Raw genomic sequence first — 11833 nt, 5'->3', positions numbered from 1 at the left:
AAATCTGTATTCAGTTCACCTTATTTATTTATTTATTTATTTATTTATTTATTTATTTATTTATTTATTTATTTATTTATCTATTTATTCGCATTTCTATGCTGCCCAACTCCCAAGGAACTCTGGGCGGCTTACAACAAAGAATAAAACAATGCGAACAATCCCATAAAAAATGTTAAAAAGAAAAACATTAAAACATTAAAAACTTTAAAAACGCTAAAACACATGCACTCCAATTCGTGGCCGGGTCTTGCAAGATCATTATAACGAGATCAACGGCCCCAGGCCTGCCGGAAGAGCCAGGTCTTCACCGCTTTTCGGAAGGCCAATAGGGTGGGGATGGTCTGGACCTCAGGAGGTAACTGGTTCCAGAGAGCCGGGGCAGCCACAGAGAAGGCCCTCCCCCGCGGGCCCGCCAGCTGACATTGTTTAGCTGATGGGACCCGGAGGAGACCGACTCTGTGGGATCTTACCGGTCGCTGGGAGCTATGCGGCAGAAGGCGGTCTCGAAGATAGCCTGGCCCTGAGCCATGTAGGGCTTGAGGCCTGGTGACTTTTCTAAGCATATCCTTGTAGTTTGCAAGGCCACAATATATGCTGTTTGCAATTCCCTTCCCTCCAGGGTATTTTTTCCAACTACATTAGCCTAAAGCCATGATGGCAAACCTACGGCACGCGTGCCAGAGGTGCAGGGGTGGGTCCTAAAATTTTTACTACCGGTTCTGTGGGCGTGGCTTATTTTGTGGGTGTGATGGTCATGTGACAATTCTTTAGGATTTAGCAGAGGTACTGGTCTACCAGGCTTTTAACTGCTTGCAGAGCTGTACCGGTCTACCCATTTGTTCTTGGAGCGTCCTGGTCTACCAGTCTTAATATAAGACCTCACGAACACTGGTGAGGTCTTATATTAAGACCTATCTAGTGGCAATAAAAGCGGCAAAATCGGAGTATTTTTCCGCTCTTATCGCATCATCAGATAATCGCCCAGCCACCCTGTTTAGGGTGACCCGCTCCCTTCTCCGTCAGGAAGCAAGGGAAGACCCCTTGCAGGGGAGAGCTGAGGACTTTGTTCAATATCTGTATGACAAAATTGCTCAGATTCGGGAAGGATTGGACTCTGACTGGGTAGTTTCAGACGGGGTGACAGAGGCGGGCCTTGAGAATGTCATTTGGGAGGAGTTTGACCCTGTGACTCCCGATGATGTGGACAGGATTCTGGGTAGACTTAGCGGGGCCACATGTTTACTGGACCCGTGTCCCTCCTGGTTGGTACTGGCCTCCCGGGAGGTTACACGAGGCTGGCTCCAGGGGATTATCAATGCTTCTTTGAGCAAGGGTAACTTCCCCGCCGCCTTGAAGGAGGCGGTGGTGAGGCCCCTCCTTAAGAAGCCTTCCCTGGACCCAGCTGTATTAGCTAATTACCGTCCTGTCTCCAACCTTCGCTTTGTGGCAAAGGTTGTGGAGAGTGTGGTGGCGCAACAGTTTCCCAGGTACCTGGAGAAAACGGTTTATCTAGATCCATTCCAGTCGGGTTTCAGGCCTGGGCACAACACAGAAACGGCATTGGTCGCGTTGGTGGATGATCTCTGGAGGGCTCGGGACAGGGGTTGTTCCTCTGTCCTAGTCCTATTAGATCTCTCGGCGGCTTTTGATACCATCGACCACGGTATCATGCTGCACCGATTGGAGGGGTTGGAGATAGGGGGTACTGTTTTACGGTGGTTCTCCTCCTTCCTTTCTGACCGGTCGCAGTTCGTGTTGACAGGGGGACAGAGATCAACCTTGAGGTGCCTTGTGTGTGGGGTACCGCAAGGGTCGGTTCTCTCACCCCACCTGTTCAACATTTATGTGAAGCCGCTGGGTGAGATCATCTGTGGTTTCGGGGTGAAGTGTCATCTGTACACTGATGATACTCAGCTGTACATCTCCACCCCGGACCACCCCAACAATGCCCTTGATGTGATGTCCTGGTGCCTGGCAGCCGTACGGATCTGGATGGGGAGAAACAGTTCTCAGGCTCAACCCATCCAAGACCGAGTGCCTGTGGCTTCCGGCATCCCGATATAGTCAGTTGGTACCAGCACTGACTTTTGGGGGTGAGTCGCTGGCCCCCACAGAGAGGGCTCGCAACTTGGGCGTCCTCCTGGATTCACGGCTGTCCTTAGAAGAACATATGATGGCTGTGGCCAGGGGGGGCTTCTATCAGGTTCGCCTGATTCACCAGTTGTGGCCCTTTCTGGATCAGGATGCCTTATGCACTGTCACTCATGCCCTCATCATGTCCCGCCTGGACTACTGTAATGCTCTCTACATGGGGCTCCCCTTGAGGAGCACCCAAAGGCTCCAACTGGTCCAGAATGCGGCCGCGCGGGTGGTTATGGGGGCGACTCGGCGCTCCCATGTAACACCTCTCCTGCGTGAGCTGCACTGGCTCCCGGTGGTCTTCCAGGTGCGCTTCAAGGTATTGGTTACCACCTTTAGAGCGCTCCATGGCTTAGGACCCGGGTACTTACAAGACTGTCTTCTGCCAGCGGTAGCCTCCCACCAACCAGTACGCTCCCACAGAGATGGCCTCCTCAGGGTGCCATTGGCCAGACAATGCCGGCTGGCGCCCCCCAGTGGGAGAGCATTCTCTGTGGGGGCACCTACCCTCTGGAACGAGTTGCCCCCAGAGATACGGCTGATCCCTGACCTTTGGGCTTTCCAAACTGCCCTAAAGATGTTTTTGTTTCATCAAACCAGGCTGGCCTGACCTACTCTTTTTAAAAAGAATTGTTTTTAAAAAATTAGGGGTTTTAATATAGGGTTTTTAACTATGGGCCAAATTGATTTAATTGGATTTTAATATTGTTTTAAATTTTGTATCTGTGTATTTTATTTGCTGGCTGTTCACCGTCCCGAATCCCTCGGGAGAGGGGGTGGTATATAAATATAATAAACTAACTAACTAACTAACTAACTAACTAACTAACTAACTAACTACCACCACACTGCCTTTTAACACTGATCAGCTGTAGGGCGGCCCTTTGAAGCCCCACGGCAAGAGTTTAAACAGTTTTTTTCCTTCTAGCCGATCAGCTGGGACTCGGGAGGCAGCAAATAGATTGGGGGCGGGAGGAGAACCTTTGGCCCAACCATGATCTGGATGACTGAGACTCTCCATGGACACTTTTGCCATAAGCCATGCAGTGTTGCCGCTTCACAGTCACAACATTTTAGTACAGCTCAGACTCTTGTCTGAAAAAAGGCCACCTGTCTGTCAGGAACAACGCTGAGCCAAACTGGGGCTGGGAATGATTTTAGGGGTGTGAGTTCAGCATTAAAAAAAAAAATTACATTTTGAAAAAGACAGCAAGCCAAAATGGTGAAAATCGGTTTGACTGGAAGAAAAACAAAGAGAGAGAAATTTTAACAAATTCCAGTATATAAAGAGATAAATTCTCAGGCAGGAAAGCAGGTTCTCATTTAAATTCTGGCCCGTTTTGCTTGCAGGTTCAGATATTTGGCTCACCCCAAAGACAGGAATTATCCATCTGTGGATTCTGATTCTAAGTCAAAATCCTCCCAGAACATCAATTCCAATATATTTTTTCTAATATAACTTTGAAGAGAAGCTCTACTGAATCAATTGCTTTTTATTTCTGCCTTGTCCTATCAAGAATGGCATTTATTTCAGATTTACGTAGGAATGAACTTAAAATATTTTGGAAGGGTTTCTTTTTAGACATTAAATTGCACATTTATCTTGCTTTCAATACAGGCAGTCCTTGATTTATGGCTGTTCACTTAGTGAGCATTCAAAGTTACAACGCCACTGAAAAAAGTGAGATTTGTGACCATTTTTCACACTTATGACAGTTGCCGTATCCCCATGGTCATGTGAACAAAATTCGGATGCTTGGCAACTGACTCATACTTATGACGGTTGCAGTGTCCCGGGATCACATGATCCCCTTTTGTGACCTACTGACAAGCAAAGTCCGTGGGGAAGCCAAATTCACTTAATGCCCCTGTTACTATTTTAAGAACTGCAGTAGTTCACTTAACAACTGTGGCAAGGAAAGTCAAAAAAAAGGACAAAACTCACTTAACAAATGTTTCACTTAGCAACAGAAATTTTGGGTTCGATTGTGGTCGTAAGTATAGGATTACCTCTATACCAAAAACATTTTTTAATATAACTTTGAAGAGAAAATCTGCTGAACCAACTGCCTTTTGCTTCTGGTCAATGGTGGGATTCAGCCAGTTTGGGCCGGTTCGGGTGAATCGTTAGTTAAATTGCTGGCTGGCCCTACCCCTTCCTGTCCCGCCACTTCCAGGAGTCCCCACCCACCCCATTTTGGCTCCCAGATAAGTGCAGGGAGATCTCCTAGGCCCAAAATGGAGCCCATTTTTACTTCCAGAAGGCTGCAGGGCGGCCTACTAGGCCAAAAACGGGGTACGGGGGGGGCACCTGTCCCCCCCGGTAGCCCGTTTTTGCTCCCAGGGGGGTGCAGGAGGCCAAGTGCTGCCTGTCACACCCCCTGGCCACGCCCACCATGGCCACGCCCACCCAGCCGGTCATTAGGGCAGAGAACCGGTTGTTAAATTATTTGAATCCCACCACTATGTCTGGTCTCTCCTATCAAGGATCATATTTATTTAAGATTTAGGAATGAACTTAAATATTTTGGAAATCTTTTTCTTTAGAGATTAAATCGCACACTTTTCTTGCTTTAAATAAAGAGAGAGATCTTCCTTTCGGATGCTTGGCAATTGACTCATACTTATGACCGTTGCAGTGTCCCAGAGGGTCTCCCTTTGCAAACTTCTGACACCCAAAGCAGTGGTGGGTTACGCCTGGTTCGGACCGGTTCTATAAAACCAGTAGTAAAATCGGTGGGAGGCTCCGCCCACCGACCCCAATGTCATCAGGAAGTTTCTGCACAGAAGCGCACGTGCGCAAGTGAAGCAAGCGCAAGAGCGCGGCCCTGTTGCAAACTGGGTAAGTAGAACCCACCCCTGACCCAAAGCCAATAGGGAAGCCAGATTCACAACTAATTTATCAAGCGATTTGCTTAACGTCTTTGGCCAGAAAGTCCATCAAGTGGGGCAAAACCCACTTAACAACGGTCTCAGACAGTTTGAGGCTCAGTTGTGCTTGAAAGGCGAGGACTACCTGTATATGTGGAGAAATGCTTCATGCCTTGTACAGAATCGGCTGGAAATTTTGTTCTCCGTTATGGTCCTAAATCGAGGACAGCCTGTGTACCTGAAGATATACTTCGTGCATTTTACCGAAGTCGGATTTTTCTCTCTTTTTTTGGATAGCAAAAGATTCACTCCAAAGCATTTATTTTTCAGCTGTCTGGGGGCGTGTTTGGAGCATGGTGGTGAATAGACAGTAAAGATAAACTGACGTGGCATAAATAGCATCAGAGAGCACAAAGGCGCATCGCGCATCGCGCATGAATGTTCATTCTGGCCCTGCTGTGTGGAACAAAGCTTTCTGGCCAAAGGCTGCGTGAACCTTGCCTGTTAAACCAGCGTGTGCTCCGGCTGTGAGAGAGATGCGCTTTCATGGCCCATAAAACCGGCCTCGTAATCCCCAGATTTTGAAATCCCCGTGGCTCTCCAAATTTCTCTGAATCGCCAATGCCGGAGTCGGCCTCAGCTGATACTCACCCAGCGCATTTTGGCGCTGAAGGCTGATCGTGTATCGGCGGCACAAGGCTTCTCGGTGCCCCCGGCTGTCGTAGATGCTCAGGATGCTATAAAAATAGCGTTTTTGTCCTGCGTTCAAACCCTGCCAAGGCAAGGACCGATCTAGTTAGAAATGGCAGACGGGACAATCCGGAATTGATCAACGTCCTCCGCGCAGTACAGGCCACGCCTCGAACTTATAGCCAAATTCAGCCAAATGTATTTGGTGCAGCGGCATTGAAAAAAGTGACTTATGGGGTCCTCGCTGCTCTCTGAGCTTGAGGTTGTTTTCTGGCAGACGTTTCATGACCCAGCTAGGGAACGTCATCAGTGCTAGTGGTGATGTTATCTAGTTTGGGTGAGGAAACTTCTGCAAGAAAGCAACCTCAAGCTGAGAGAGCACCGAGGAGCCCTCATGTCAACCCTGAGCTACAAATATTCTCCTTTAAAGTGACCAATGCCTGTTGAGAGAATAAAAATCAAACCACACCCCATGCTTTTTAAGCGAAAGCAGCAGCTAATAAATGTCACATATGATCAGTATGCTCTGTCTTTTTTCTCTTTTTCTTTCTTTCTTTCTTTCTTTCTTTCTTTCTTTCTTTCTTTCTTTCTTTCTTTCTTTCTTTCTTTCCCTTCCCTTCCCTTCCCTTCCCTTCCTTCCTTCCTTCCTTCCTTTCCTTTCCTTTCCTTTTCCTCCCTCCCTCCCATTTCATTTCTATTTCTATCCCCATTCCTATTTCTATTATTTCTATTTATTTCTATTTCTATTCTTTCTATTTCTGACCTCCGAGTTTTTCGCTGTGCCCTCAAGACCCTGCTCTTCCGACAGGCAGGGCTATCTTTGTAAAGTAGTTTTAAATTCGGAGTTTTAAATTTTTGGGTTTTTAACAAAACTTGGCCGTAAATGTAATAATTTTAATAATTTTTAAATTTAATTGGGATTTGTATTGTGTTTTTTACTTGGCTGTGCACCGTCCTGAGTCCTTCAGGAGAGGGGCGGTATAGAAATAAAATTATCTATCTATCTATCTATCTATCTATCTATCTATCTATCTATCATCTATCTATCTATCTATCTATCTATCTATCTATCATCTATCTATCTTCTATTATTTCTTTTTCTATTTGCCTTCATTTCTATTTCTACTTATTTCTATTATTTCTGTTTCTATGCACACATTTCTTTTCAGCTAATCCCCCAACCTGACTGACTGCATGGAGTTTGTTTTGCTCCAGGCCTGACTCCTATCCAATATTCCCACAACACCCTAACATATCTACGCCCTGAGCAAATTGTGAAATCAGGCGGTTTAAGGAATTGTCCGCCAATTCCTCAAGGTCTTGGAGAATCCAAGACCTTCGTGCCTTCCGCCGTTCCCTTAAAACTTTCCTTTTTCAACAAGCCGGGCTGGCCTAACAAATCCTTTTAAATGATTTTAAATTTGTTTGTCTTTTTAAATTGTGGGTCAAACTGAGATATTTCCTTTTAATCTGTTCTTAATCTATGTATTATGTATTATGTATTTATGTGTTTTTACTTGGCTGTACACCGCCCTGAGTCCCTAGGGAGAAGGGCAGTATATAAATCTGAAGTAAAATAAAAATAAAAAAATAAATTAGGTTGGAGCTTCCTTCAGGAATGTGCTTGTTTCAACGGTTAAAGGAATCTTGTGAATCAAAGCACATTGCCCCACCTCTTCCGAGCACTGAGAAATTGACTTCCTAAGGGCCATAAGAGTGCCGGACATGACTTCAGGTTCCCGTAAATCAGGGGTGCTATTCATCAGGTTCTGACAGGTTCTGGAGAACCGGTAGCAGAAATTTTGAGTAGTTCGGAGAACCGGTAAATGCCACCTCTGGCTGGCCCCAGAGTGGGGTGGGAATGGAGATTTTGAAGTATCCTTCCCCCAGGAGTGGGGACGGAATGGGGATTTTGCAGTAGCCTTCCCCCAAGAGTGGGGAGGGAATGGAGATTTTGCAGTAGTCTTCCCCCAGGAGTGGGGAGGGAATGGGGATTTTGCAGTAGCCTTCCCCCAGGAGTGGGGAGGGAATGGGGATTTTGCAGTAGCCTTCCCCTGCCACGCCCACCAAGCCATATCACGCCCACCAAGCCACGCCCACAGAACCGGTAGAAAAAAAAATTGAATTCTACCACTGCCGTAAATTGAAAGGTAACCAACTCCGATACCTTCATCCAGAACGAGTCCCATTCACTTGAAGGAACTTGTACACATGGCAATTTAGGATAGTGGTGTTTGCTAGGATTTCGTCTCTCACGTTCTCCCATCTCCACTGTTTCCAAATTACAAGCAGGAAAGGAGCTGTTGATTGTAAAAACAAACCAAAAAATATGTAAATTTGGCTCCTGGCTTTATTTTTAAAAATCAGCTGTGTTACTGCATTGTGCAACATTGATCTCTCTCTCTCTCTCTCTCTCTCTCTCTCTCCCTCCCTCCCTCCCTCCCCCTCTCTCTCTCCATCTCCATCCTCTAATCTCTAATTTCTAATCTCTAATCTCCAATCTATCTCCATCTCCATTCTCTAAACTCTAATCTCTAATTTCTAATCTCCATCTCCATCTTTATCTCTATATCTCGGATCTCTGTCTCTAATCTCTATTTCTAATCTCTATCTCTGTGCAGATATGGAACTTTATGTAGGGTCCAAGATGACTTTTTGAAGTCTTGAAGTTTTGAATTAAAACCCTAAGGTCTCAAGAATTCCCTTTCTGGTGGACTTTTGGAAACATGATCTTGAACTAGAAGGTCCAAGGTTGTAAGCATTGTCTCCAGGCCAATCCTCGCTCTTCTCCTACAATAGATGTCTAATTTGAACATCATGTGCAAATTCACAACTTCATGAGGCAAGTTGTTCCACTGGTTAATTGTTCTCACTGTCAGGAAATTTCTCCTTAGTTCTAGGTTGCTTCTCTCCTTGATTACTTAGATAACCTTGGCCAGCTTGGCTGTTTCGCCAAGCGGGCCTGGACTGAATGGGGTTTTAATGGGAATTTTAGTTTTTATTGTTGAATTTTAATTGGACTTGTTTTTTATTGCTGTGAGCCGCCCTGAGTCCTTGTGGAGAAAGGGCGGCATATAAGTATAATAATAATAATAATAATAATAATAATAATAATAATAATAATAATAATAATAATAATAATAATAATTCCCATCACTGTTTAATCTCTCTTACAGGCTGGCTGTGAGGCTAAAACAAATACTCCAGAAGGAAACTTGGGAAAAAAAAAAAGAATAAATTATAGTTATATTCCGCAGATTGAAGCACCTAATAATATATACATCTCAAACAGAAGCCAAACAATCGTCTTCTCTCAATATACATATTGAGAATGATTTAGCTTCATGCAGTTTAAGATGGTTTGCATCTCTGCAGATGTATTTAAAAATCTGCTTTTGGATGCCTATTTTTAGATTTTAGAGAAGCAAGCAAGAAAGAGCAGCATAACTTGTTTTGGTAGAAAAATATTCTTTGTGCGGTCTTTGTCGCCATTATTGCAGATATCACACGGAAGGTTTGAAAAATACCAATTAGAAGAATGACTCTCTTTATAATCTTAAAGAACATAAATCATAGGAAGATGCTTATAAGTTTGGTCCGAGTTCTGAAAAAGCACCACGGTGATTGTGCCTCCGGAGATTGTAGGGGCTTCATCAGTGGAGGTTTTAAAGAAGTGATTGGACAACCATTTGTCTGAAGTGGAATAGAGTTTCCTGCCTGAGCAGGGGGTTGGACTAGAAGACCTCCAAGGTCCCTTCCAACTGTGTTATGCTGAGAATAGGGCTACCTAAATTCTGATTTGTCCTCAAAATTCAAAAAAGAAGAGAAGAGAAGAGAAGAGAAGAGAAGAGAAGAGAAGAGAAGAGAAGAGAAGAGAAGAGAATAACAGAGATGGAAGGGACCTTGGAGGTCTTCTAGTCCAACCCCCTGCTCAGGCAGGAAACCTTATACCATTTCACACAAATGGTTGTCCAATCTCTTCTTTAAAACTTCCAATTTTTGGAGAATTCACAACTTCATGAGGCAAGTTGTTCCACTGGTTAATTGTTCTCACAGTCAGGAAATTTCTCCTTAGTTCTAAGTTGCTTCTCTCCTTGATTAGTTAGATAACCTTGGGTTAATTCCTATCACTGTTTAATCTCTCTTACAGGCTGGCTGTGAGGCTAAAACAAATACTCCAGAAGGAAACTTGGAAAATAAGAATAAATTATAGTTATATGCACCAAATACATTTATTTTTATTTGGAGCCAAAGCAAACCTAACGCTTTCTCTCGGCAATTCAAACACTTTGTCCTCTGACAGCTGAGGCTAAAATATACAGGAGCTGAAGGATGCAGGAAAGGAGGCATTGACTTGCAAATATCTAGTCAATTTCTTCCACCCAGCTGGGTTTGAAAGATTCAATATGAAATCCAATCCGTTCATTATTGACTTACCCCCAGCTTTTGCAAAAAATGCTTCTTCTTTACCAGACAGATATTAATATTAGATCCACTGTCTTGCAAGAATCTTCATGATATTGCCTGTTGTGTTGACTAATAACCTAGCAACACACACACACACACACAAAACACAAACATACAGAGAGAAAAAGTGGAGAGAGAGGGGGAGGGAGGGAGCTCTGAATTTGGCTTAATGCCTGAAGCAATTCTTGACTAGCTGTAAACTTGGAGACTGGTTTATTCATTTTGTTCCTAGTAGCATAAATCTGCCCATTAAAACCTTTGCTTTTCTCCTAGCAACTGCCTTAAAAGTGGGGTTGCATGGCGCATGTGATAAATCTGTATTTATCAGAAGAGGAATGGGTTGTCCATTCTTTAAATCCTCAGCTCAATATGTCACATATTGGAAAAGCTTGGTTTTTTTTTTTTTTCATTCATTCTCTCCAGTTCTTTTTCTTGGAAGACTCTGGAGTCAAACTGAGTTAACTGAGTGATCAAGCAAAGTTTAGTTAGGATGGGCACCATTGGGTCTATTTAGGGTTAAATAGAACCTCTTTCGGGTTAGCTAAGTAGGTCAATTAATCCCTTTTGGGTGCTTCTCCCAAACTCTCCTCCTTTTGAGAATATTGGCAGAATCGGGGTATCAAATGATGAACAGAGATGGGCAAACAGTGTGCTACGTTGCTGAGGTGATTTGTAGGCATCGTGCTAGAGCTAATTGGCCATTTTTTTCTGTCGCAACAAATAAGAGAGAGAGAGAGAGAGAGAAAATGATAGAGAGATGATATGGGGATTATAACAAGAGGAGATCGCTATATAGCTATATATGGATGGATGGGTGGATGGATAAGATAATAGACTGACAAACAGACACAGATGACAGATGATTAAAAAGATGATGGATAGATAGATGATAGATAGATGATAGAGAGGGAGGGAGAGAAAAAGAAAGAAAGAAAGAAAGACAGAGAGGGACAGAGAGACAGAGACAGAGAAGTGAGATGATAGATGGATACATAGATAGATAGATAGATAGATAGATAGATAGATAGATAGATAGATAGATACATACATACATACATACATACATACATACATACATACATACATAGAAAGAGGGACAGAGAGAGACAAAAGTGAGATGATAGACAAATAGATGATAGATGATAGATAGATAAATAGATAGATACATAGATAGATGGATACAGATAGATACAAAGAAAGAGGGACAGAGAGAGACAGAAATGAGATGATAGACAGATAGATGATAGATGATTGATAGATAAATAGATACATAGATAGATACATAGATACAAAGAAAGAGAGAGCGACAGAGAGAGACAGAAATGAGATGATAGATAGATGGATGGATGGATAGTGGATGGATGGATGGTAGGTAGAGAGACAGACAGACAGATGGACAGACAGACAGAGACAAAGAAAGACAGAGAGGTACAGAGAGAAAGAGATACAGAAACAGAGAGAAACACAGAGAGACAGACACACACACAGAGAGAGAGAGACTGTCTCTCTTCTGCAGTCAATGAGCAATCCATTTCTTATCAGCTTTGCTGTCGATGGGGCTCATCAGCATCACAATGGGACTTGCTGTGTCCCAGGAGCCAAATATAGATAGATAGAGATGATAGACAGGCAATAGATGATAGAGAGAGAGAGGGGGGGGGAT

The 11833-nt window shown here is 43.9% G+C and overlaps 1 protein-coding gene across 1 annotated transcript in view; it reads right to left on the bottom strand.

The window, feature by feature from the left end:
* The window catches only part of FAM216B (family with sequence similarity 216 member B), a 13997-nt gene extending 2315 nt beyond the window's left edge, over positions 1–11682 (bottom strand). Inside the window, exons 1-3 of the mRNA XM_060686435.2 lie at positions 10141–11682; positions 7871–8003; positions 5665–5785 (exon numbers count right to left, since the gene is read on the bottom strand). Of these exons, the coding sequence (XP_060542418.2) occupies positions 5665–5785; positions 7871–7969 (220 nt within the window). The 5' untranslated portion in view covers positions 7970–8003; positions 10141–11682. The remainder of the gene's footprint in view (positions 1–5664; positions 5786–7870; positions 8004–10140) is intronic.
* Between the last annotated feature and the right edge of the window lie 151 nt (positions 11683–11833).

This window comes from Pantherophis guttatus, chromosome 5 (assembly GCF_059756535.1).
Source record: "Pantherophis guttatus breed Tessera chromosome 5, ASM5975653v1, whole genome shotgun sequence".
NCBI lineage: Eukaryota > Metazoa > Chordata > Lepidosauria > Squamata > Colubridae > Pantherophis > Pantherophis guttatus.
The sequence above is the reverse complement of the archived record's forward strand: the minus strand, read 5'-3'. Positions and strand labels throughout refer to the sequence as shown.